The 27,427-nt window shown below is 48.9% G+C and overlaps 2 protein-coding genes across 3 annotated transcripts in view; both read left to right on the forward strand.

Annotated features, from left to right (window-relative positions):
• On the forward strand, nucleotides 1-12,530 carry DNAJC17 (DnaJ heat shock protein family (Hsp40) member C17). Its single transcript, XM_078616942.1, has 11 exons — nucleotides 1-647; nucleotides 1,342-1,411; nucleotides 2,283-2,341; nucleotides 2,999-3,086; nucleotides 4,032-4,108; nucleotides 6,184-6,280; nucleotides 7,791-7,831; nucleotides 8,888-8,965; nucleotides 9,925-10,005; nucleotides 10,839-10,967; nucleotides 11,406-12,530. Exons 1-11 carry the CDS (start codon nucleotides 564-566, stop codon nucleotides 11,517-11,519), a joined length of 918 nt encoding a protein of 305 aa, XP_078473068.1. The 5' UTR covers nucleotides 1-563; the 3' UTR covers nucleotides 11,520-12,530.
• Nucleotides 11,439-27,427, forward strand: part of LOC144734656 (blastula protease 10-like) — a 25,167-nt gene continuing 9,178 nt past the window's right edge. Inside the window, exons 1-5 of one of the 2 annotated variants that reach the window (XM_078616941.1) lie at nucleotides 11,439-11,525; nucleotides 21,819-22,038; nucleotides 23,856-23,994; nucleotides 24,772-24,841; nucleotides 26,189-26,386. In XM_078616941.1, coding sequence (XP_078473067.1) covers nucleotides 11,523-11,525; nucleotides 21,819-22,038; nucleotides 23,856-23,994; nucleotides 24,772-24,841; nucleotides 26,189-26,386 — 630 coding nt within the window. In that variant the 5' untranslated portion in view covers nucleotides 11,439-11,522. Of the gene's footprint in view, nucleotides 11,526-13,889; nucleotides 20,257-21,818; nucleotides 22,039-23,855; nucleotides 23,995-24,771; nucleotides 24,842-26,188; nucleotides 26,387-27,427 lie in introns of those variants that run through there. The other variant, XM_078616940.1, reaches the window with a different exon arrangement.

Genomic DNA, 27,427 nt, shown 5'->3' on the forward strand with positions numbered 1-27,427 from the left:
GCACGCCCGGGCCGAGGCCTTCGTCGGCGCCCCGCGCTCCGCCTTTGAACTCCGCCGCCCGGGGCCGCGAGAGACGGCGCCGCTTCGCCAAGGCCGGGAGAGGAAGGGGGAGAGAGGAACGGGGCCAGGGGGTGGTGGTGGAGACGAGAGCGTGGAAGCGAGAGCGAGACACGGGCGCTGTTAGCGTGGAGACGCTGCCAGGCCGCTCTTTGACTGCACGGCGAGGGCGGAGTGGGCAGTCGGCGGCAGGGCTGCTGCTGCTGTGGCCGCGGCTCCTTTGTCTGGGGCGGTCAGCGGAGCAAGGGACGTGGCTCTGCTTGGGAAGTGGTGCCAGGCCAGGGGCTGGACTCGTGTCGCGCCGGGGTGGGGTGGTGGAGGACGTGGTTCGTGGGGCCTGTGGGTCGTGGTGGTGGTGCCCGCCTGTGTGCGGACGGCAGACACTGTGACTTGGGGTGTTACTTGTGGATGGTGTCGGGAGGGCACGAGGTGGTCGGTCGCTGTCGGGACCGCCGCTGCTGCTGCGTCAGGAAGAAGCTTGACCCGGCGCCGGGTTTGGCAGCCACATGGCATCCAAAGACTGCAAAGATGTCCTGCAGATGGATCTGTACGGCCTGTTGGGTATCAAGGAGAACGCGTCTCCTAAGGAGGTACGTATTTTTGTCTTGTGTGGTGGGGGAGGGTTCTAAAGCGATATCGCCCATCCCCCCTTTAATGTTTGTATGTTGAACTTCTTTCGCGCCGTACGTAGCCGAGAGTGCTGATCGGAGGTTCGCGTGAAACGTCCCAGACTGCTGCCAACACAGATTCGTGGCAAAGCGGTATTATGTATTAATAACCAAACTAGAACATTATCCCCTCACTCTTAATCCTAAACCATAACCCCTAAACCCAGCCCATAGCCCTAAACTGTAAGCATAACCCCGAAACCCAAACGCTTAAACCATAATTATTAACCCTAAAGTATAATCGTAACCCCTAATTATATTAATCCTAAATCATAACCCCTAATTATATTCATCCTAAACCATAACCCCTAAACTTAAATCATAATCCCTAACCCTAAGTTATAACCGTAACCCCTACATCGAAAGCAAACCCATAAACCATATTCCATAAACGCTAACCTCTAACCATAACCTCTAAACTCCAACCCTTAATTCTGAACCATGACAATAACCCCTTAGGCCAACCCCCCCAACCCTAAACCCCCAAACTCATAATCCCGACCTCTTATCGACGCCTCTATTTGGACAGCATATATAGGACGGCGGAGAAAGCTCCACACAGACATTTCTGTCCGTGTAAGCACGAGCCGTGTGCGTGCGTGTCTGTGCCTCCCAGATCAAGAAGGCGTACAGGAGAAAGGCACTTGAGTGTCACCCGGACAAAAACCCAGACAACCCCAGTGCTGGTAAGGAGTGACAATTCTCTTCCATCAGGGGGAGGGTAGGCCTCCTGATGGAGGCGGTTAGGCCTCCTCCATCAGGGGACCTACCCTCCATCAGGGGGCCTACTCTCCTCCATAAACGGGTCTACCCGCCTCCATCAGGGGGCATATCCTCCTCCATCAAGGGGAGGGTAGGCCCCCTGATGGAGGCGGTTATGCCTCCTCCATCAGGAGGCCTACCCTCCATCAGGGGGCCTATCCTCCTTAAAGGGGTCTACCATCCATTGGGGGGCCTATGCTCCTCCATCAGGGGGCCTACCCTCCTCCATCAGGGGGCCTACGCTCCTCCATCAGGGGGCATACCCTCCTCTGTCAAGTGTCCTACCCTCAATTTCTACCCTGAAATGATTCACCTACCCCATGGTTTGCTGTATTGTCGCGATCCGGAGGGCGACTCGATGTTTTCCCTGCCTCGTCTTCATCGTCCCTTGTGTAATGTTTCAACATTTTCCCTGCTAGTTTGCCGGGTTTTGTCGACCTCCGTAAATTACCTTCAATCTTGACTTGGCTTATACCATGACATTCATTGAATTCACACTTATTTTAACCGATTCTTCCGTATGCAGGGATTAATAATCCGCCGGGTCTATCTCGGTCAGCGACCTGGAAAATACATCCGCACCCCGGCACACCACATCCAGTATACCACCCCTTTCTCGCTATGTTCTGTGGCTATGACTGCAGTGACCTACCAGCGACCCGCGATATATTCGTTGAGAAAGTGGAGCCCTGCATGCTCGTATCGTGAGCTTGGGAATCGATTGCAAATAGATGAGTTGTTGATGTGCCTAGGGGGTGTGATGACGGTGTGTGCCCTGTGTTGCTGTACCCACAGTGGAGCTGTTTCACGAGCTGTCCCGGGCCCTTGAAGTGCTGACGGACGCTGCAGCCAGGGTGAGGAGCAAAGGAAACGGGGCGGACGATAGTGGACTCTTTAGTGTGTGCTGTGAAAGTCGGCCGGGCGTGGTGCTGGCCACCCACCCCCTCATGTGCCGTGCCGGCCTTCATAGGTGCTCGTTAACAGCACTTGCCTCAACAGTCTATTAAGGCTGCACGGGGGATCTTTGTCTTTGTTGTGTCTGCATTGGTAAATCTATTGCGTTTTGTGCGTGGTGTGTTTGTGTTGTCTGTTAGGCGAGCGTAGACGTGTGTCTTTGTTGTGCCGTTTGGTTAAGTGTTGTGTGCGTACAGACGTGTGTTGTATCAGAATTGCTCATAGGTTGTGTGCTGTGTTTTCATTGCTAATGTGTTGAGTGTGTTAATCATTTGTTGTGTGTTCATTGACATATGTGTTGTGTTTGCATTGATTATTTGTTCTGTTTGCATGGGTATGTGTGCTTTTGTTTGTGTCGACCATCAGTTGTGTGTTGGTGTCATTGAGTATCCGTTGTGTATACATTGACGTGTGTGTGTGTGTGTAAGGCACGTGTTAATACTCCCAGTGTTGTGTATTGAACGTACGTGTACTGTGTTGAGTGAGCAAGGGTGATGCGTGTGTCGTGTGTCATGTGTGTGTTTGTGTCTGTGATGGGCCTGTGCACGAATTTGCAGGCAGCCTATGATAAAGTGCAAAGGGCAAAACGTCTCGCAGCTGAAAGGACCAAGAATCTCGATGAAAAACGAAAGAAGGTGAAACTGGGTAAGTGTTATCATATTAGTCACCCTTTATTTTACTTTACTTAAAGCCACTCTCGCAGCCGCCTTGCCGATTAATGAACATCACTCCAGCGACATCCGTCACGTGCAATATCAGCATTATTATTACGATGCCTCTTTATCTAGGAAACTCTCACTGGGGGGGTGACATTGTTACGCATAATCCCAACTGAGTAATTTGCAGGTAGTTTCCTAGATAAAGAGGCGTCGACAATGAATGGATTTTTTTTTATTTTGCCATGGGAATAAACTGGAGAACCCGGAAGAAACGCATGCAGAACTGGGGGAGACATAGAATCTCCACTTAGAAAAGTGCCCGAAGCAGGAATCGAATCCAGGCCTTTCTTGTTGTGAGGCACAAGTGTTACTACTCCACCACTCTGACGCCCAAATATGTCGTCTTTTTCCTGAATTATATCCCGATCCCGTCATGTTTTCGGATGCCAAGCAGGGATGAGTTTGGATAGAACTTGGACGGGTGACTGCCGTAAACGCGGGGCTGCGCCCTACGTTATGGGCAGTGGAACGAAAATCCATTCTTGTACTGTACTTCTATGCGACAAAGTCTATGCACCCTGGCTTCACCAACCCGTACGGATCAGTGTGGTGAAACATGGTCGGATAACACGACCGGCACGAGGCATTTTTCAGACTCGAAGTGACGCTTTGCTTGTTGCGAGAGGTGCTGAATGTAAATGTCTTCTTCTCGTGATAACATGGCACGAACAACCAGAATTGCAATAAAAAAAAAATGCCAACCAACTATCAAAATGTCATTGTCTAAGTGCTGGGGTGCGGATATATTTTAGCACCTCCGATTAGCACGGTTGGCTACGTACGGTGTGAAAGAAGTTCAGCATTCATACATAAGTGTGACTGGCAGCGGGAAATTGATGAGGTGAGACAAACCCCGGCGTTTGTCTTTCAGACCTGGAATCGAAAGAGAGCAATGCGTGGAGCAGCCGAGAGGAGCAGGAAGCGGCAGCGAAGCGGCTTCAGGAAGAGGTGCGGTCACCGAGTTACTCGCAATATCAGTGTGGCAATCCCAGTGTCACTCAAAGTGCCAATGACACCACCCAGTGTCACTCGCAATCCCAGTGACATCATCCCAGTGACATCATCCCAGTGTCACTCAATCCCAGTGACAGTCACAATCCCAGTGACATCATCCCAGTGTCACAATCTCAGTGTCACTCAATCCCAGTAACACTCACAATCCCAGTAAAACCATCCCAGTGTCACTCAATTCCAGTGTCACTCACAATCCCAATGACATCATCCCAGTGTCACTCACAATCCCAATGACACCATCCCAGTGTCACTCACAATCCCAGTGACATCATCCCAGTGACATCATCCCAGTGTCACTCAATCCCAGTGTCACTCACAATCCCAGTAAAACCATCCCAGTGTCACAATCCCAGTGTCACTCAATCCCAGTGTCACTCACAATCCCAGTGACATCATCCCAGTGTCACTCAATCCCAGTTACACTCACAATCCCAGTGTCACAATCCCAGTGTCACTCAATCCCAGTGTCACTCACAATCCCAGTAACATCATCCCAGTGTCACTCAATCCCAGTGTCACTCACAATCCCAGTGACATCATCCCAGTGTCACTCAATCCCAGTGTCACTCACAATCCCAGTAAAACCATCCCAGTGTCACAATCCCAGTGTCACTCAATCCCAGTGTCACTCACAATCCCAGTGACATCATCCCAGTGTCACTCAATCCCAGTGTCACTCACAATCCCAGTAAAACCATCCCAGTGTCACTCAATCCCAGTGTCACTCACAATCCCAGTGACATCATCCCAGTGTCACTCAATCCCAGTTACACTCACAATCCCAGTGTCACAATCCCAGTGTCACTCAATCCCAGTGTCACTCACAATCCCAGTAACATCATCCCAGTGTCACTCAATCCCAGTGTCACTCACAATCCCAGTGACATCATCCCAGTGTCACTCAATCCCAGTGTCACTCACAATCCCAGTAAAACCATCCCAGTGTCACAATCCCAGTGTCACTCAATCCCAGTGTCACTCACAATCCCAGTGACATCATCCCAGTGTCACTCAATCCCAGTGTCACTCACAATCCCAGTAAAACCATCCCAGTGTCACTCAATCCCAGTGTCACTCACAATCCCAGTGACATCATCCCAGTGTCACTCAATCCCAGTTACACTCACAATCCCAGTAAAACCATCCCAGTGTCACAATCCCAATGACACTCACAATCTCATCGACATCATCCTAGTGTCACTCAATCCCAGTGTCACTCAATCCCAGTGACACCATCCCAGTGACACTCACAATCCCAGTAAAACCATCCCAGTGTCACTCACAATCCCAGTAAAACCATCCCAGTGTCACAATCCCAGTGTCACTCAATCCCAGTGTCACTCACAATCCCAGTGACATCATCCCAGTGTCACTCAATCCCAGTGTCACTCACAATCCCAGTAAAACCATCCCAGTGTCACTCAATCCCAGTGTCACTCACAATCCCAGTGACATCATCCCAGTGTCACTCAATCCCAGTTACACTCACAATCCCAGTAAAACCATCCCAGTGTCACAATCCCAATGACACTCACAATCTCATCGACATCATCCTAGTGTCACTCAATCCCAGTGTCACTCAATCCCAGTGACACCATCCCAGTGACACTCACAATCCCAGTAAAACCATCCCAGTGTCACTCAATCCCAGTGTCACTCACAATCCCAATGACATCATCCTAGTGTCACTCACAATCCCAGTGCGACTTACAATCCCCACGACATTTACAATCTCCGTGTCACTCACAATCCCAGTGTTATAATCCCAGTGTTACTCAAAAACCCGGTGTCACAATCCCAAACTTGACCTATTCAGAAGTAGCTCTGAAATCTGCTTCCGTGGGCCATTCTCAAACATAAAGGGTTGCACTACTGCGTGAGAGTTCCGAATGGATAGTTTGTCTCTTGACATGGATTCAAGTTGGGTGAAAAGTCTTACAATATATATGTACGGTTTATGCAAAAGCAGCAACTTAATAAACCTCTCGAATTGATGCCATCACTTGCAGATCGAGCGACTGAGAGAGGAGGGATCGCGCCAACTGGAGGAGGAGCAGAAGCTGATCCGAGAGCAAATTCGGCGACAGAAGGAGCAGAGAGGTCACGGTAAACCGATCCCGGAGCCTGGTCACTCACAAACACAACCCACACTGAAAAATAAGAACGGATTTGACCCTTTCTGGCAATTAAACAGGAGGTGTAAAGATACTCTTTGGTTTTTTTTCGGTAAAGTCACATACATTTTTTAGATGTTTTCATTTATTTTATTTTATTGATTGTTTTACCTACGTGACTTTACCGAAAAAACCACAGAGTATGAATCCTTGCAGTCACGAAAGCTTCAAATCTAGAAGGTGTAAAGATGTTTAAACACCAAATAGATACCTTTTGCAAGGAATCAAGTCCGCATTAACCACGCGTACTTGTTGTGAACATGCAAACAAACATGCTCTGATAATATTTATGCCTTGTCGTTGAAATAGCTGCTCAACTTGAGCCGTAAATACTCTGATAAGTGCATTGTCTTTGTCCTGTTTGCCTTTTGACGTTCTCTGGTCTGAAACTGTTGAGACTAGGCCACAAACGAAGGCTGCCTCTGGTGTAGCCCAATCAGTTTCAAAGACAATTATCAGAGCATGTTTGCTGCATTTTCACCATAAGTACGTGTGGTTAATGCAGACTCGATTCCTGACAAAAGGTTTCTGTTTGGTGTTTGAACATCTTAACACCTGTTTTATTGCCAGCTTTGGTGGAACCTATTCTTATTTTTCATACTTTGATACTGGCAAAAAAGGTCGCATGGTACAACCCACACTAGCCCTGGCTCAAACGCCAACCACACTGCCACACCTGGCACAGACTGCCAAGCCTAACCACTGAACTAATGTATGTATGTGTAACTTCTTTCGCGCCGTACGTAGTCAACCGTGCCAATCGGAGCGCTAACGGCCTTCTGGTTAGACCACGTGTCTTTGTATGCGCGTGTGTATATGTGTGTAGGTCGTGGGGAGTGGGAGTGTAGTGGTTAGCGCGTTGTTCTATAACCTGGCGACTCAAGTTTTATTCACGCTTACGGCCAACATCAGTGACGATTATTTGAACCGGTCGTGGGCCTCCCCTAGGTCGACTCAGCCTCAAATGAGTACCTAGTGTGGTGTCTAAACATCAACACTAGGGAGACAAAGGCGGTCGGGCGTGGTGCCGGCCACCCACCCCTTCGTGTACCGTTCTGGCCTGCATAGGTGCTTGCTAACAGCACTTGCCCCAACAGTCTGTTAAGGTTATACGGGGGATCTTTGTGTGTAGGTCACCTCAGCCTTACATGAGTACCTGGTGCAGTGTGTAAAACATCAACACTGGGTAGACAAAGGCGGCTGCTTGGGGGTGCTAACCACACCGCCCCTTGTACGTCGTGTTGGTCTTAACGGGTGCTCGCTAACAGCACTTGCCCCAACAGTCTGTTATAAGCTGTTTGGGGAATCTTTGTCTATTCGTATCGACCATCTTCACGTGCGCTGCTTGTTTGCCAGTTCCTACAATCGACTTCGCACCATTCTGTGTGCCGTTTGTGCTTTGTGCCTCACCAATGTGTTGTCATCACTTGTATTCTTTACAGGCTTCTCCACATCCACACATCAAGTTACACCCAAGCTGAAGGTCAGTTTCACGCTTAATTTTATGTCAGGCACGCAAACGTGTAATCTGATGGCAATTTTTTGGTACTCATTTAAGCCTGAGTTGACCTACGGGAGACCCAGGACCAGTTTCTGATATCGCCCACCGCTGATGTTAACCGTGACCAGGAACCAAATGCAGATCATCGGATTTGTAACGCAGTAGTGCGCTATTTACTACACCTCCACTCCCTAGCTCTTCAGGCGCCAGGGTGGCGAGATGTTAACTACCTCGCCTGGTATTCAGGAGGTCATGGGTTCAATCCCGACACTGACGCCTGTTTATTTGGAGTTTGCATGTTCTCGCCGTGGTTGCGTGGATTTTTGTCTGGGTCTTCCAGTTTTTTTTCCCCTCTACATTATGAAACATGCATTGAGAATATTTTGCTATTATATACATTTCCACGTGATTAGCCGATTCATTGAAATATCACTTGTGGCCAAGGCGCTTCTGAAAAGGAGATGTATAGCTCAGTGGGCCTTACCTGGTAAAATACAAAAAAAAAAAAATTAGTTTAGTTTCTATAGTCGGCCATCGTGTGCTGGCGTCATGGCCCAAATTTGCCGGATTTGAAAAGTTACCTGTAGATGACTCAATTTGGTTTCCACAGAGCAACGTTGGTCCCGACTGTGAACCTACTGCAGACTGCGACTATGAAACATAGCGTCTTGCTTCGTGGCGATCGCCTGGCACTCTAATAATGATTGCGCGAATACCAAATGTAATACATTATTTACGAGTTATAGTGAGTGGTAGTAGGCACAAGGATGTCGCTGCCTTTTCAAAACTGAATGTGTAATCTGGATTCTTGACACCTGAACCCGGGTAAAACCAGAATCTCTGCTCCCCTCACTCCCTCGCCACCGCTCACCACATCCTCACCCCTCCTCCTCACCACCCTGGTGGTGCCTCCCACCACCGTCCCCATGCCTCCACCCCCCTCTCCCACTGTCCTCTCACAATGATGAAACTCTTAACGACACCGACACAAGAAAATAAACTGTGTATGCTGTCGCTTGTGCTGCTGCTGCCTTCCAGGTGAAATGGAAGAGCAAGAAGGACGACGAATCGAACGGCGGATACTCGGAGCAACAGCTGATGGTCATCTTTCAGAAGGTGGGTGGTGGCTGGACCACTCATGATGCAACGCACTGCCAGGCAGCTGGGGGGAGGGTGTCGAATGTGAAGTCGTGGAGATCAATTAAACTATAAAACTAAACTGTTTTTTTATTTTGCTAGGTAAGGCCCATCGAGCTGTATAGCTCTTTTTAAGAAGCGACCTGGCCATCCCAAATGATAGCTCAACGAAATGGCTTATCACGTCGTGATTTATAGCAGCCAAATAATCTAGACTCATGTTGATACTAAATGTGGATTGGAAAAACCGGAGGACCCAGGGAAAAATTAATGCGACCATGGAGATAGACACGCAAACTCCAAATATACAGCAGGTGTCGGTCGGGATCGAACCCACGACCTCCTGTATACCAGGCGAAGCGGTTAACATCTCCTAGCCACCGCGGCACCTTAATTATCTACGTGTGACCCATGTCGTGCAGCGGGTGGTGAAACGGGCCAGCGATGGCGCCTTCGCCGCTTTTTGCAGATGTTCGTAGATGTGGTCCGGCAGGCCCCCCTGGTTAATACTGCGGATTTACTGACCGTGAGATAAGCGCCACCTGCTTCACAGTCGACATTAAAGATCCCCGTGATGTCTTTCGAAAGTAGTCGGCCGCTGTGTGCCGGCATAATGGTTCAATTTTGGCAAATTCGGCAAGTTACCTGCAAATAAACTCGGTTGGGATTCCACACAGCAGCAACATCACTCCCAGCTACAAAACTACAGCAGACCGCGGCCTGTGACACACGGCGTCTCTCCGTGATGATCGCCTTGCGCTATAAGAATGGCGCTCATACCAAACGCGCTCAATTATTTTTCAGGGCATCTCATAACAGTGCTGACGCTATTTATAATGATGGTGATAATTTTTCTGTTGATGAGGATGGTGAAGATGTTTATTATTATTATGAAGACGATGACGATACTGACGATGATGCTCGTGATTGGCGCGCAGTACGGTGAGGTTATGAACCTTCTCATCTCCGCCAAGAAGAAAGGATCGGCAATCGTCGAGTTTGCTTCACCCAAGAGCGCGGTGAGATGCTGTCTGCTGTGGCACGCTGTGTTACCCTGTGCGGTGCTGTGCCGAGCGAAATGCCGCGCCGCAGTGCTGTTACTTGCAACGCGCCGTGAGATTGTTCTGTTTCGAGATGGCTGCCACGTGGTCGCCTGTGGCCGAATCACACGCCAATATCGTCAGATCTCGGAAGCTAAGCAAGGGTTGAGCCTGGATACTGCCCGGATTGCTGCTGTACGGCTATGTGGTGGGCAGCAGAGGCGATAGCCATAGTTGCTCCGTACTTCAATACTTTCGTGTCTCGGCTGTCCACCTTCATCAACGCTCCCTGACCAGAGTGGTGAAGTATGGTGAAATAACCCCGACGACGCACACGGTGTGGGGAAGCCCTCATCCAGCAGTGGACTAACTAAGGGCTGTACATGTACACGCTATGTGGTCGTGCTGTGTTGAGTGCGACAGGGAGATAGCCACTGTGTGTCCATGCTGTATTGAGTAACTCTCTGCATGAGTTATCTCCTATGTGTCCATGCTGTATAGAGTAACTCTCCATAGGTTATATGCCATATGTCCATGTTGTATAGAGTACCTCTCCATAGGTTATATGCCATATGTCCATGTTGTATAGAGTACCTCTCCATAGGTTATATGCCATATGTCCATGTTGTATAGAGTACCTCTCCATGAGTGATATGCCATATGTCCATGCTGTACGGAGTAACTCTGTGAGTTAGCTGCTCTGTGGTCGCGCTGTAGCCGCATTGAACTCGCCGCGGTGCCGTCGCACAGTGGCGGGGGAGGCTCGTCGCGCCGTGACACCGCCGTGCCCGTCACCTTCGTCGTCCCGCTAGGATTTGGCGGCACGGAACGAGCTGGGCCTTGCACAGAACCCCATCTCGGTGTCGTGGCTGGAGGGCCGTCCTCCTGGCTTCTCCAGCTCCTCCCGCCCTCCCTGCGGCCCCACCAGTAGCACCGCCCCGGTGAGCTGTGCTGCTGCCCTTCTTACTGCTTCCGTTATTCACGCTGCCCAGCCGGGTTTCGTTGGCGGCAGGGTGGTTGACGCAGTGGTCACCGCTTGTGACTCACGGCAAGATGGCGACTGGGTTCGATCCCCGGTTCGGGCGCCTTTCAGTGTGAAACTTGTATGTTGTTCCGCCTGTTTTGCAAAATGTGAGCGAGTGAAGTTTGTGTGTTTTTTCTCTCTCTCGCTTTTCTGCATTAGTTTCCTCCCGGGTTTCTCCGGTTTGCTCCCGTAACAAAAAAACAATGAAACTGGTATCGGCAAAAAACAACCTCATGCTGAACATTTTTACTGCAAATTACTCAATTGGGATTACACACTGCGAGTTTGACCCCGCGCCCCCATGTCTCCATGTGTGTGTGTACCTGTGTCCCTTTGTCCCCCTTGTCTCCGGCAGCCCGTGGAGCGAGACTTTGAGTCGGTGGTGATGATGAGGATGCGTCAGGCGGCGGAGCGACAGCGACTCATAGACGAGATCCGTCGCGAAGAGGAGGAGGCGGGGGAGCTCTGAGCAATGGTGCGAGTGTGTTAAGAGGAGTGTGTGTGCGTGTGTATGTGGTGAGCGGTAGTCTAGCGGTTAGCGCACTGCTCTCCGAATCCAGCGACCCGAGTTCGATTTCCGCTCACGGCCACCAACAGTGGCGATTATCTGAACCGGTCCGTTGCCTCCCCTAGATCGGCTCGGCCTCAAATGAGTAGCTGGTGTGGTGTGTAAACATCACCACTGGGAGACAGAGGCGGCCGGGTACGATGTTGGCCACCCACCCCCTAGTGTGCCGTGCTGGCCTTGATAGGTGCTCGCTAACAGCACTTCCCCAACAGTCTGGAAAAAGGCTACGGGGGGGGGGGATCATTGTGTGTGTGTGTGTGCATGCGTGAGAATGATGGAGTGAATCTGTGCGCGAGGGTGTGTGTGTGTCAATGAGTTAGTGTAAATGTGAGGATAATGGAGCGAATCTGTGCGTGTTTTGTGTTGGCATCTGTGTAGTGTGTGTGTGTTTATATAAGGTTTTTGTGTGTGTATATGGGGAGGGGGTCGTATAGTGGTCAGCGCAACTGTGCCACCTTTGTTACTCGAGTTCATTTTCCGGCCACAGCGAACATGAGTGGCAATTATCTGAACCTGCCCTAGGTTTACTTAGCCTCAAGTGAGTACACCGTGTGGTCTGTAAACATCAGCACCGGGAGATGAAGGTGCCTAGGTCTGACTACACCACTCCTACCAGTGCCCCGCAGGCCTTAATAGGTGCTCGCTAACAGAACCTGCCCCAATAAGGCTATGCTGAGAATATTTGTTGTGTGCATGGGCATACATGTGTTGGGTGTGTGTATACACGTGTGTGTGTGTGTTTTGCGCACAGCTACGCATGTGTGTTGGGGTGTGTGTGTGTGTGCATTTTTACACTCAAAACAACATTGCAAGAATGTTTTTTAACGTTTATTTTTTAATTAATAGACTGAGCGAACCATTTTTGTTCATCTCTGCCCTGACAATTCACAATAAACTTCAACAGCAGCAGCAGCAGCGTCGTACGATCCCGTGTCTTGATGGGGTTTGGGTAACAGTGCTGCTGGCAAGCACTGGCCCGGAAGGATTGCGTAACTAAAATAGTATTTTCTTTTGTGTGGCAACACCAACGTTGGGGTTTGTTTTATTTTACGCCGTCAAACAGTAGAATAGTCAGCAGCGTGACTCATAGCCTCCTCTCTACACCAAAGACCAACGTCGTCACTGCTGGGCATCGATTCTCCAGTGGCAGCCCGCGTATCTCTCTTAGCTCCCATCACCCTGCACGACAACTCACGGTAGAACTCGCCACGACAGTACGACTCACGACAACCTCCTCTCGTCAGCAAGGACCAGGTGTCCTCTCTCTGTGACAGCCCCCTCTGGGACGCGTGGCGGCCACCATCCCGCTGCACCTTCACAGCAGCAGGATTCCCTCTGCACCGACTTCTAAGAGACACAGGCCCCCCCCCTCACCTCCTTCGCCCCGGCTTTTGAGTGACACTCGGGAGTTACGGTCGCTCGCATCTGGGAATTATTTTGCACGTTACGAATTGCATCATTGTTACCATTTCTGTCCGGTTGACTCGAGAGTTGGGACACGTTGAGGCCTGTATGCACACTGCTGGCCCTGGCCATGCTCAGGATTTCCATGAGGCCATCTTGAGCCAAGCCACAGCTGAGCTGCTCACTTGTGCGTCTTTGGAAGCAACTGAGCGGCTCAAACCCAAGCTGGACCAAGCCAGAGCCGAGCTGTGACGAAGGATCTGTGACCCCCTGCGTGCACCGCTGACAACCTGGGCTTGAACCTGGGTTTCGGCTGCCTGTGACGAAGCCTGGTTTTCTCGTGTAGCAAGTTGATGGGTCTTAAGAATATTATTAACTTCACCTTCGTGTAACACACTGCGCGGTTGTTCGCTCGCTCTGGACGAGAATGACTCGAGAGGCGCGATGAGAAGCCACAGACAAGCGGGAATGGCAGCGGCCAGGTGCCAAATCCCCCACTCCCCCAAGCTCTGGCATCCTCTATATTTAAGCTGTTATTGGCCAATTAATGAGTAACACCGGAACACCTGGAAAAAAACCCCACGCGTGCAAGGGGCAACAATATCCCATGCAGCAGAAGGGACAGATGGAGATTAGTCCACGTTTCCTGTACCGTTTCCTGGAAAGCCAGGGCATTGCACCTCGATGCCAATGGGAAGGGAATTTCACAGCATTTGTGCGATCCTCAAACATGTGTGAGCTGCCTTGGATGTGGAGAGACACATGTTTATCTATGGGAAGGAGCCCTATATATACGTGCTAACTTTACATATTGACGACGCTCCACGATTGTCTTAATGTTAATGCATTGTATATTTTTGTGAACAGAGCCTCACCGCCATCTGGCTTCAGGTCTTCCCCTTGTGACACAGTTGAAATGCCCTTCAGAGGGCCACTCTCACGGCCCCATCGTCACCAACATCTGACTTGAGGCCTTCCCCCTTGGTCGTCCGTCCCGAGAGCCCGCCTTCATCCTGCACACGCGTCCCGGTTGAACCTACGTCGCCGGATGGCAGTACCGCGACGGTGGGTTCGTCATACCCGGTGCACTTCCCATGCGCGCGTCTGTGGGTTTTCTCCGGGCCAATGCCAAAACGAAATCCGGCAAAAAGGTGGTGAAGCATCGTCTTGAGAAGGAGCCTTGTGACTTTCTGAACCTTCTCGTGAATTAACGGAGGGTTATTTATAAGTAATGACGGCTTCGGAGAACCACGGTTTAATGACGGCTTATTTATTTAATTTGAATTGAACCTATTTTATCAGTCGCGGCAGAGGACGTGCGCACATGCAGGAAGGATTGGTAGATCTGGAGATCGCGCCCGCTGGGTTGGCTTCATTTTAAAGTCACACACATTTGTCAATCCGCGACCTTTACAGTGAGTAAACCCTCTTCAGGTGGAGTGGAATTCCTTTCGAGAGACTGACACAGACACACACAGAGACAAAGCCCGCCACGGTCACCCTCTGTGTAGCCATACAGACTAATGGGGCAAGTGTTGTTCGCGAGCAGCACCTGTCAAGAAAGTGGGCTGCTGCTGGTGGTGTCGCTCGCACTACGCCCAGCCACCTTTTGTCACCCCTCCAGTTTACATGTTTACACACCATACCCAGGTCAACCTGGGGCAGGACCAGGGCCGGTTCAGATATTCGCCACTGTTACTGGCCGTGGCTGCGGGAATTGACCTCAGGTCGTCGAGCTCGTAGCGCGGTGCGCTAAGCACTGCGCCACCGCTCCCGAATTTGTTTATGTATACACACAGCCTAACACGCAGAATAACGCCATAATTGACGTGTTGATTCACTTGCACATGCACACGACACGTACGCAATCACAAACAGATTAACTGCATCGTTACTCATGCACGCACGGGACATGTCTCAGATTTTAAGATAACGCAGTCATTATTCTGGGTGCCGGCGCAGTGGCAATGCTCGCGCCTCGCAGTAAGACGCACATGGGTTCGATTCCAGGGCTCGGGCTCCTCTCTGTGTTGAGTTTGTATGTTCTCCCCTGTTCTGCCATGGGTGTTTTTCCTCTGAGATCTCCCAGTTCCCTCCTACAGCAAAAAAAACCTTGATAACAATGTAAAATAACCCCATAAGAGCAATGTAAAATAACCCCATAATGTAAAAAAAAACATAAGAACAGTGTAAAATAACCCCATAATGTAAAAAACCCATAAGAACAATGTTGAATAACCCCATAACAATGTTAAAGAAACCCATAAGAACGATGTTTAAAAAACCCATTAGAACAATGTTGAATAAACCCATAACAATGTTAAATGAACCCATAAGAACAATGTTTAAAAAACCCATAAGAATAATGTCAAAAACCCATTAGAACATTGTAAAGAAAAATCCTAAGGCCAAGTTAAAAATAACCATAAAACAATGTAAATACTATAAGAACAATGTTAAAAAAAAACCTTAAGCCTGTTTCTCCCACCTGAAGAAGGTTGCTTGTGTGGCGATCGAAACGTCGTGATCTATTTTATTACCCACGTGACTTTACCGAAAGAACCAAAGAGTCTGGATTCCTGCAGTCACGAAAGCTTCAAATCAAGTTCTATTCACAGGCACTCCGTGAGTGTCGCACACACGCTGCATGTATGTCGAACTTCTTTCGCACCGTACGCAGCCAAGCATGCTAATTGGCGGTACATGTACAGCTCTTTTGTCAATCTACTGCTGGATAAGGTCCATCCTCCCCCTCCCCGCTCCCCGAACGCCACGGAGTGGTGGACCGGCGTGTAGCTTGACCATACCTTATCGCATTGGTCAGTGTGAATTGAAGCCCTGGGGAGCGTCGATGTGGCAGCACAGCACAATATAACAGATTGTACTTCACTCGCTCTGCTGCCTGCGTATGCAGCAAAGCCACGCAGCAGCCCTTTGATAGGCAACCTGCCGTGCGTGTGGTGGTGGTTGGTGGTGGTCGTCGCCCATCCTCGAGCACCTATCTCCAGGCTCAACCCCTGCGTAGCTTCAGAGGTCAGCCGAGATCTTGCGCATTGTGGGGTGACGTGGTCCGTAGTCGGAGACGTGGGTAACTTAAAACTCCGGTGAAACTACAGACCGTGAATGTGCGCGTGTCGTATTTACGAGATACTCCGATAAGCACATGTTTTACCTATGGGTGGTGTCGTTTTAATAGCTTCGAGGCAACATCATCCAAGCACTTGGTTGCTCATGTGCATTTTGGTTTTCATGCTGTGTTTGTATGACCAGAATAGTTTAGCTAACCACATGGATTGTTTTGATTCGAATGAATGTGGAACAAAACATACCCAAAGTGTAGCCTTTAATAGACTGTTGGGGCAAGTGCTGTTAGCGGAGCTACTGTCAAGGCCTTTGTCTCCCCCAAGCTGATGTTTCTACTCGGGCACCTGCAGGTAGTCATTTTAACGTTGAGTCTACCCAGTGGAGGCCCAGTATCGGTTCAGATATTCGTCACCGATTTTGGATGAGAGTGGGAATCGAACTCGGGCCGCTGGGTTTCGAAGTGCAGTGCGCTAACCACTGCGCCACCTCTCCCTACAATAGCACACGCAAACAGATACACAGACATACACAGATAAACAATGTACACACACGTATACAATAACATACGGGAACACAATAAGTCTTACACAAGTATGCAATTACACACAAGTATGCAATTACACACAAACACTGGTATACAATTACACAATTACAGTGCACACACGCGCACACACACACTCGCTCACATCTTGACAAGAGCATCATGCTCGAGAGAGCGAGACGCAGGGTGAGTGAGGAGTTTCGAGGTGCCGTTTATTCTTTACACAACCCGAGGCGCATACTTGGCAAGGGGTCCCATTGTATTTTGTTTTACTTTACACCTCAGGAAATTAAAAGTGGTGCAAAAGAATGAATGCAGCCGGGAGGCTCCGAGCCAAGCTTCAATCAGCCTGGGAGGTTCCTCCTTTTCCTCTGCTGCTCTTGAATGTCTGGATGCCCCCCTTTTCTCCCACCAGTCCACCCTCCTCTTTGCCGATGATCGTGTCTCATTTAACATAAATTTAAAAAAATTGTCTCCTTTTCCCTGTGATGTGCATGTCCCACTGAATTGTAAAGAATCTTGACATCTGATAGTTTAGGCGCTACATAAATCAACATTGTGTTTTTATTTAAGCACCGTTCATTATTCACCCCAGAGTGAGTTTAGTGCAAACGATTCGTGGGCTATCTGTGAAAGGAACACCGTGTCGAGAGTCCGAGCCGGCAGTGTTGAAGACCCTGCGTTTGAGTTCGGGATTCAGCCTCCCGCGATTTAACCCCGAATCTCAAGTTCTAGTGGGTGCTATGCTTCTCACCAGGACTAAAGCAGGAAGTTATTTTTCCCCAATTATATTCCTTAAATATTCATCAAATAGAGCAAGTCAAGATCTATAAGTATCTTGGGGACATCTTTGATTCAAAACTGAATTTTCAAGATCACATTGATTATATTGGTAAAAAGACAAAATAAAAAATTGGTTTTCTGTATCCACAAGCACTGCTTCCCCCCTATGTTCCGCTTGGAATGTATTAAAGCTATCGTACTGCCTCTACTAGATTACTGTGACATCGTATATAAATCGGGCCCCAGTTCTATCGTGAAGAAGCTTGACTAAATGTATCACTCGGCCTTAAGATTTGCATTGAACTGCCCATATAGGACCCACCACAGCGATCTCTACATTGGGTCAAACTTAACTTCTCTTAATGTTCGACGGCTTGTGCACCAGATCTTATGTATTCACGATGTACTTACAAAAAAATCTGCATGCTACCTGCTGGATCTCCTCACTGTTTCGAAGAACAAATTTGACCTAAGGTCTTCGCTTATTTACCAGCTTCATATTCCCTATTGCCGAACAAACACTGGAGGAAGGGCCTTTGCTATTGATGCCTCCAGGGTCTGGAATGCTATTGCCAATAAACTGCAACTTGGATCACTACCTGAGATCTTCACTGAAAACTGCTCTAAAGGAGTTGTACACCCCTAGCTGCAACTGCTATTCAGAATGGCCTGAAATCAAATTATCGTTCCAGCTATGGCTGCGAAGTTTGGTCGTTAAATTTGAATCACAGTTCCTATGATCACTGTTACATTGTTTTTATAACTTTATTTTGGTGATTTTAAAACGTTTTGGTTTAGCCATGTTTGTTTGTTGTAGTACAGAGTTAGCCTGGTAACTTTAATCTAAGTTGTTATTGTTTGACTTGCATCCTACTGGGATTTTTGCACACGGCGTTGAAATGCGGTGTTTTTTCTGGAAAACTTTTCTGTTTTTTCTGTTGCGTGTAGTCACTTTAAGATGTTTCTTGTTCATGTTTTTGTTTGTTGCGGTTGCACCCGAGTCAAAAACCGCATGGCTCACAGGATTATGTCTAATAAATGAGACTGAAACTATAACACGTAGGCTTTCACGACCAATATCCATAATAGAGGTGGTGGCGGGTTTTAACGACGCATATTTAAGCGATCTAACCCAAAAAATCTCTTGTGGATTGTTGATGATCTTCAGCGTGGTCGCCAGTGACTGGATGAAAACAACCCGACCATCACATTCAATGTAATGCAGTTGGGAATATTTTGGCTGTGAGAAGTTATAACATAAGTCTGACTGCCAAGCTATAAACACCTCTAATTAAACAAATCATCTATTGATGATGCTGCTGCTGCGTTGGCAGAGGTGCACAAGCACAATTAACACTATATTTTTTTTTTTACGTGACGTTTTGGTTAATTGCCCTTTATAGCGCGTAAATGAACACATCTATGGCAGAGCGTGTGGGAAGGTGACAACCAGCACTTAGTTGTGGGCGAGGGGCAATTCAAGACGTCTCAGAAGTACAAAATAAATGTTTTATTTTATTTGACCAGGTAATGCCCACTGAGCTGCATGACTCTTTTCAGAAGTGACCTGACTATCACAAATGATAGCTCAAAGTAGTGGCTTATCGCGTGGAAATTAATAGCAGCAGACAAATACTTGAAACGCGTGACGTCAATTCTAAATGTGGAGGGAAAAACTGGAGGACCTGGAGAAAAATCCACGCGACCATGGGAAGAGAGACACGCAAACTCCAAATATACAGCAGCAGGCGTCAGGGTCAGGATCGAACCCACGACCTTGGTTCCAGGTGAGGTAGTTAACATTTGCGATGTCAAATTTCCAGAGGCTGCTCTCCTAAACGAGTTGGTGCGATGCCCTCTTGTTTGAGTTCAGAGTAAATGCTGTACGATTTCCTGGTTAGATTAATTGCATAGTGTGGTGCGATTAATTCGAATTCTAGGCTTTGTGAGAGGCATTTATTTGAGGAAAGATGAGATGCAAATTTGAATAATCATTTAATCTCAACAGCAGCGGGGGTAGCGAGGTGTCAGATTGCCTGGGGAATGGTGCCAGGTGCCTAGTGCGGAGGACACTGCCAATACCCTTAACAAAGATCCCCCGTATAGCCTTGATATGTTTTTGGGGCAAGTGCTATTAGCGATTCTCGCACCTATGAAGGCCGGCAGGGCACACGAAGAGATAGCTGGGTGGCTAGAACCTCGCCTGGCCACCTTTGTCTCCCTGGTGGTGATGTCTAACACATCGCTCAAGGTACTAATGTGAGGCTGAGTCGACACTCGTAAAGGATCAGATCATTGCTCACCGGTGTTGCCCTTTAGGTCGAATTCGGGTCACTGGCTTCGTAGAGCAGTGCGCGAAAAAACCGCTCCATACAAACACTCTGCGCCCACTCCCTACCGCCCGCCCGAGCGCTTGCCCCGTGTCTCACCACCACCACCACGACTCCGTGACATTTGCGCAACCGTGGCTCAAGCAGGGGATTAGTGGCTCCGAGTGGCCAAGTTTGTGATGTAAATATTCTCGCCGTCTCCTCCGAGCCTGGCACGCAAACGCCGCGCCCGTCTTTCTCAAAAGTCACCGGTGACGCCTCCTAGGTGGGGGGCTATAAAGGTAGCCCCCCCACCCCACACGTACCCAAGCGTCGCATGCAGAGAGCCTCCTGTAAGGTAACCTGGAACGAGGACATGGCCCGGTCGAGCGTCAGCATCGTCATCCTTGTGGCACTGGGAGCCTCCCTCTGCTGGAGGTGTCGCGCGAGTCCGCTTGCGCCGCGCGGCGAAGTGAAGGCCGGCCCTGCCGTGGAGAGGAAAGGAGTGGTCAAGATGGTGAGATGATGTTGGTGATGGTAGTGATTAAGATGATGATGATGTTGGTGATGGTTAGTGGTGGTAGTGATTGTGACGTTGGTGATCTTAGTGGTGGTAGTGATGATGATGGTGATGGTTAGTGGTGGTAGGGATGATGATGTTGATGATGGTTGATGACGGTGATAGTGATGATGATGTTGATGTTGGTGATGGTTCGTGGTGGTATGTGTGTCCTCTCTCTGTGTGTCCTTGTGATGTCTGTCTGCTTGTATGTCTGTCTATAGTTTTCTAGTTAGATTTGTGTTGCTATTTCTCTTATGCCTGATGATGATTGCTTGTGTTGCAATCGAAACGTCGCTATTATTTTAATTTATTATTTTATCTTTAGACGTGACTTAACCGAAAGAACCAAAGAATAATTCCTGCAGTCACGAAAGCTCCAAAAATTAAGAATGATGATGATGTTGATGTTGGTGATGGTTCGTGGTGGTAGTGATGATGATGATGTTGGTGATGGTTCGTGGTGGTAGTGATGATGATGATGGTTGGTGGTGCTATAGGTGGTGGGGAGTGATGGTGATGATGATGATTTGTTTTTGATAGAGCCATCCTCCTTGAAGCTGAGGCGTCCCAGGTCGCTCTCCATCTCACATACCTACGCACGTGAAAAGCCACCCCCAGTGGCAGCTGCCCTGTGCGGTATAATGACTTCCAGCGCCTGGCCTGCTATTGGACATTAGTCTGCCAGTCGGGGGGGCGATTAATGCGATGATGTGTTTAATCCCAATTGATTAATTTGCTGGTAGATTATGAATTTGGCATATTTGATGATCGTGATCATGATAATGATGATTTGTGTTGGTAGTAGTTGATGACGGTGACTGCGATGATGATTGGTTGCTGTGCTGGTGGCCACGATGGTCATACATGATCGTGATGATAATCACTTATAGTTATGATGATTGAGGACAGCCATGATGATAATGTGATGACCATGGCAATAATTGTGATCATGATTATGGTTATATCATAATGATGATGATTGAAGGTGATGATGATTACGCTCATTTCTGTGGGTGAAGATGAGTGACGTTAGCGTTGGTTGATATCGCAATGATGTTGACGAGGACTACTAGTCGTGGTGGTAATAACTGTGTTGATGATCACGTGATCACAATGATCATGATGTGACGCTGATGACTAAAGATGATATTGATTACCACGACAGCGATGCTAATTATGAGTTATAACAATGATGACCGGAAACTGATGCTGATAACACCATCATTATAATTATGATGCCGATACCATTGATGACTAAAGACAGCTGTGATGGTGATCACTCAGCCTCGTGCATTATGCAAAAACCCTCAACAGTTCCTGCAGAAATGCAAATGTGGTCCTGTTGCCTTAGCTCAACATCAAACAAACTGAACACGCGTGACAGACTGACAGCTGGCCACGACACACATAGATCGGTTTCATCCTGATGAGGCCTCATCAGTACGGTATCGTCACCGATGCCCACCGACTGTGATGCCGATGATGATGATGACGACCTCCGCGGCCTCTGCCCCAAGGTGCCCCCCGGTCCCGCTGACCACAACAGCGGCGTGAAGAGCTGGGCTAAGGGGCAGCTGGTACGGGAGGGAGACATGATGATGACTCTGGAGCAGGAGGCAAGGATCTCGCGTCTTCTGGCTCCGTGGGGCCCAGGCGGCGCCTCGCGCAAGGCCGCCTCGGACCTCGCCCTAAGATGGCCGCTCGCAGTGGTGCCCTACAGCCTGGACCCCATGCTCAGTAAGGGGACCCCTCAGGACCTCCCAAACCTCACCCCCTTCCTCAAGTATTATCCCCCAAACCCCTCCTCCCACTTGTTCAGTAGTTTCTCTTCAGATTTCACCTCAAACCCTCCTACACCTTGTTCTGTAGATAGTTTCCCTCAAGATTTCTCATCAAATCCTCGTACACCCTTTTCTGTAGATAGTTTCCCTCAAGATGTCCCCCCCAACCCTCCTACATCTTGTTCTGTAGAAAGTTTCCCTCAGATTTCTCCCCAAAACCTCGCTTTTTCTGCAGATAGTTTCCCTCAAGATGTGTCTGCCATCTGTAGATAGGTTTCCCTCAAAATTCCTCCCAAAACCCTCCTACACCTTGTTCTGTAGATAGTTTCCCTCAGATGTTTCCTCAAACCCTTGTACACCTTGTTCTGTAGATAGTTTCCCTCAAGATGTCTCCCCCAACCCTCCTACATCTTGTTCTGTAGAAAGTTTCCCTCAGATTTCTCCCCAAAACCTTGCTTGTTCTGCAGATAGTTTCCCTCAAGATGTCTCCACCATCTGTAGAAAGGTTCACCTCAAAATTCCTCCCCAAACCGTTCTCCACCTTCTGTAGGTAGTTTCCCTCAAGGATCCACTCATAACCTCCTCAAGGATTCACTCGTAACCTCCTCTGTCGCCTTCCATTTATCGTCCAGGGTTTCCGAGATGTGACAATATGACGATTATCGCGATGTCACTTTCCTGTAACTTTATAATTCTACAAAGTTATGGATGAAGCATATACAGTGCAGTCATGAGTTTCACATTTGTATTATGTGTGCTTTAGTGAAGTGGATAGACTCGCCCCGCCATAGTAACGTAGAATTTTCCACATGTAAACACTCGTTAATCGGCCGATAGCGCCTTCATATATAGAGGACCGCAGAACTTGGACAAAATTGTTGACGCCCGGCTCGCCGCATGGCTGCTGCCTTCCCGCTCATCTGTGATCGCCCCTTGCTCCTGTGACTCGCCCCGCCATAGTAACGTGGAATTTTCCACATGTAAACACTCGTTAATCGGCCGATAGCACTTTCATATATAGAGGACCGCAGAACTTTGACAAAATTGTTGACTGCTGCCTTCCCGCTCGTCTGTGGTCGCTCCTTGCGCCTCTTGAGTCGTCCTCTCTCCCCTTCGAGAGAAATGAGCGAATACCGTGAGCAACTTGTAGCTTTCATCCTCGCCTGTGTCGTATCGATAGTTCAATGTTAATGTGACATTTACATTGAGAGGCGACTTACTGAGTGGTGTTATCTTGGTGTGGTCTGGGACTGTTGTTGTGGCCTTGCCCAAGCTTAATAAATCTGACTTATATAATTTAAGTGATTTATTATTTTTTGATTTAAAGCTTTCGTGACTGCAGGGATTCATATTCTTGGTTCTTTCGGTAAAGTCACGTAGAAGGGAAACAATAAAATAATTTAATATATATAAAACAACATTCTCACGACGTTTCGACTGCAACACAAGCAATCGTCATCAGGTGTGAAAAAACACAACAAGAAAATTTGAAAAAAGTGGCGTTTTTTATTGTTTCCCTTCTACGTGACTTTACCGAAAAAAACAAGAATATTATTTATTATTTATTAATATTTAGTGACTTGCTTACCATCTTTCCTATTTTGCACACCTATCGGTTTGGTGCTTGTAATTGTTTCCTGTTGTGACTTGCCCACCCGCCCCATACTGGAGACATCTGTGGGAGAAGAGCTTCATAGCTCATCGGATTTCTCCTCCCGCAGTCTTAAGTAAAGATGCCGGTTCTGACTTCAATTGTCGTTATTCCTTACACAGGCGTAGCGGCCCTCAATGGAATCCGCGCGGCCATGGCGAGCTGGGAGGACAACACCTGCATTCGATTCCTGCCCCGGGAGGTGGCCGCTCTACGCGGGGTCACCCACTCCAACTACGTCGCCTTGAAACCGCTCAGCGGGTGAGGCCAGCTTCGTCGTCATCAGCGGTACCAGCAGCATTATCATCAGCGGTACCAGCAGCATCATCATCAGCGGTATGAGCAGCATCATCAGCGGTACCAGAAGCATCATTAGCTGTACCAGCAGCATCATCAGCTGTACCAGCAGCATCATCAGCGGTACCAGCAGAATAATCAGCTGTACCAGCATCATCATCAGCGGTACCAGCATCATCATTAGCTGTACCAGCATCATCATCAGCTGTACCAGCATCATCATCATCAGCAGCGGTACCAGCAGCATCATCAGCTGTACCAGCAGCATCATCAGCTGTACCAGCATCATCATCATCAGCTGTACCAGCATCATCATCAGCTGTACCAGCAGCATCATCAGTGGTAACAGCACCATCATCAGCGGTACCAGCATCATCATCAGCAGTACCAGCAGCAGCAGCATCAGCGGTACCAGCAGCAGCATCAGCAACAGTAGCATGAGCAGCGGATTCGGCTGCATAATTATCAGCAGCAGTAGCGGAAGAATCACAATGATCATCATCAGCAGTAGCATGAGCAGCAGTAGCAGCAGAAGTATAATCTTCATGAGCATCATAATGATAATTATCAGTAATATCATCATGATCATTGGCAGCAGCATTACAATCCTCGTTACCACCACTGTCATAATAAGCGCGAATATCAATCACAATTACCATTACCACCACTGTCATCACCACAAGCGTCACACACGCAACCCTCATGGTCATCTCTGCCCCTGCTTGTGCTGCCTGTGTGTAGGTGCTGGTCCTTCGTGGGCATGATCGGCGTGGGCGAGCAGGTCGTGTCCATCGGCCGCGGCTGCGAGGGGGTGAGTGAGCGACACGCACGAAGTTGGTAACGGCAATAGTCTCAACTTGCAACTCAATCGTAATTGCAACTTGTAAGTGCAGTCAACATGCACTACTCATTCGCTCGCTCTCGAGCAGAGAGGAGAGAGAGAGAGACAGATAGAACCACAGGACAAGCGGGGAAGACGGCAAAGCCAGGTGGTGAGCCGGTGCCAAATTTCCCCCCCAAGTTCTGCGGTCCTCTATATATGAAGGGGTTATTGGCCATTTATGGTAATACCTCGACGTGCAAAGTTTCAGCAAAACGAAACTTTGGATTTGTTACCATTATAATGGGGGGGGGGGGGAGTAAAATAATAAATAAATACACTGAAGTGCTATTTAAATACTCATTCTGTGAACCATCGCGATGGGTCACAGAATGTTTATTTACATTCGTCGCGGCCTATCAGAGCGCAGCAACGCACTGCGTTACTCAGCTATGGTGTTTGATGGGCAATGCAACCTTATGACTGCACCGAAGTCTACGCTCGATGAGTGTGAATATATTTTACAGCACATGGACTCCTTTACTTACGAACATTCGACTTACGAAGTTTGATAGCTCAACGAAGTGGCTTAAAATGTGGAAATGTATAGCAGCCAAATACTCTAAACGTGTAATGTTAATTCTAAATGTGGAGGGAAATACCGGAAGACCCGGAGAAAAATCCACGCGACCACGGGAAGAGAGACACGCAAACTCCAAACATACAGCAGGCGTTAGGGTCGGGATCGAACCCACGACCTCCTGCATACCAGGCCAGGTAGTTAACATCTCCTTGCCACCGTGATGATGATAATAACATGAGAGAGCGAGAGATGCGGACTCCAAATATACAGCAGACGTCATGATCGGAAGCAAACCCACGACCTCCTGCACACCAGGCAAGGGAATTAACATCTCGCCACCGCAGCGTCCCATTATGATCATCACACGCTATGCCCTGTGCACGCGTGCGTGTGTGCATGTGTGTGTGTTCGTGCGTGTGTGCATGTGCGTGCGTGCGTGTCCGTGCGGTAGTGTAGCGGTTAGTAGGCTGCGCGATGAACCCGGAGACACGGGTTCGATTCCCGCTCACGGCCAACACCAGTGACGATTATCTGAACCGGTCCTGGGCCTTCCCTAGGTCGACTCAGCCTGAAATGAGTACCTGGTGCGGTGTGTAAACATCGCCGCTGGGGAGACAAAGGCGGTCGGGTGTGGCGCTGGCCACCCACCCCCTCGTGTACCGTTCCGGCCTTCATAGGTGCTCGCTAACAGCACTTGCCCCTACAGTCTGTTAAGGCTACACGGGGGATCTTTGTCTTTGTCCGTGCGCGCCCAGGTGGGCACAGTGGCGCACGAGCTGGGCCACGCTGTGGGCTACGTGCACGAGCAGTCCCGCCCGGACCGCGACGCCTTCATCTCGGTGCTGGAGGGGAACGTCCAGGACGGGCAGCTGGCCCAGTTCGCCGTCTACAGCGCGACAGATCCGCGTGGGGTGCCCTACGACCTCAAGTCCGTCATGCACTACAGTCGCAACGTACGGGACGGGACGCGTGGCCGGCCGGGCGTTATTCCAGCCGGAATTGTCCGTAGCGCTGCTAGAACACATACGCTGTAACTGGCATTGGGTAAAATATCGCAATGCTGAAAAAATGGACCAGTTGGCAAATTCGCGTGACTGCCAGGAGGTCAGCTGATCGACGTCCGTCGGTGAGCAGGGTGGCACCGGGGCAACGCCCGTGCCTCGCACTGGGAAGGGGCCGAGGTTCAAGTCCCGACTTGGGTGCTTTCTGCGTGGAGTTTGTATGTTCTCTCCCACTGTTGTGCATGGGTGTGAGTGTGTGAGAATGAGTGAGTGTGAAGTGTGTTCTCTCCCACTGTTCTGCATGGGTTTCTTTCTGGTTCTCAGCTTTTATTCCATAGCTCACAAGGAATTACGTACAACATAACTTGTATTGGACAAAGACATTCCAGTGCTGAACAATGTACCTGCGAATGTACTCCGCTTGGATCACACACATGCTAAACTAAACCTTTTATATTACCAGTTAAGGCCCACTGAGCTATATAGCTCTTTTTCAAAAGTGAGATGGCCGGAAATGATAGCTCAAGGCTTATCGTGTGGAAATTTATAGCCGCCAAAGCCACTACACGCATGTTGATTCTAAATGTGGAGGGGAAAACCGGAGGAGCCGGAGAAAATTCACGTGACCACGGAAAGAACGTGCAGACTCCAAATATAGAGCAGCAGGCGTCAGGGTCGGGATCGAACGCACGACCTTCTGCATACCAGGCGAGGTAGTTAACATCTTGCCACCGAGAATTAGGCAACATCGTCCAATACTTTGAGTTATTGGCAGGACGCTCCCATATAAAGAGTCTTGAGACTCTGTGAGGCTTTTTTCCTGAGTAAACAAGCATTTAATTTACTCTTTAAAGAGGTCTTTACCTCCTAGTTTTGACCGTGAACCCTGCAGGTTCAGTTTATTTCCTGGTTTCCACACACCGGGGGCACATTGGGATCGACGGATTAAATATGTGCCGCCTTACACATGTACATCATTATGAGTATTATTAT

This window comes from Lampetra planeri, chromosome 52, assembly GCF_965212315.1.
Source record: "Lampetra planeri chromosome 52, kcLamPlan1.2.h2, whole genome shotgun sequence".
Classification (NCBI taxonomy): domain Eukaryota; kingdom Metazoa; phylum Chordata; class Hyperoartia; order Petromyzontiformes; family Petromyzontidae; genus Lampetra; species Lampetra planeri.

Coding starts and splice junctions, on each gene's coding strand:
- DNAJC17 (XM_078616942.1), top strand. CDS start 564: ATGGCATCCAAAGACTGCAAAGATGTCCTGCAGATGGATCTGTACGGC. Junction 648..1,341: donor AGAACGCGTCTCCTAAGGAG/GTACGTATTTTT, acceptor TGTGCCTCCCAG/ATCAAGAAGGCGTACAGGAG. Junction 2,342..2,998: donor TGACGGACGCTGCAGCCAGG/GTGAGGAGCAAA, acceptor ACGAATTTGCAG/GCAGCCTATGATAAAGTGCA.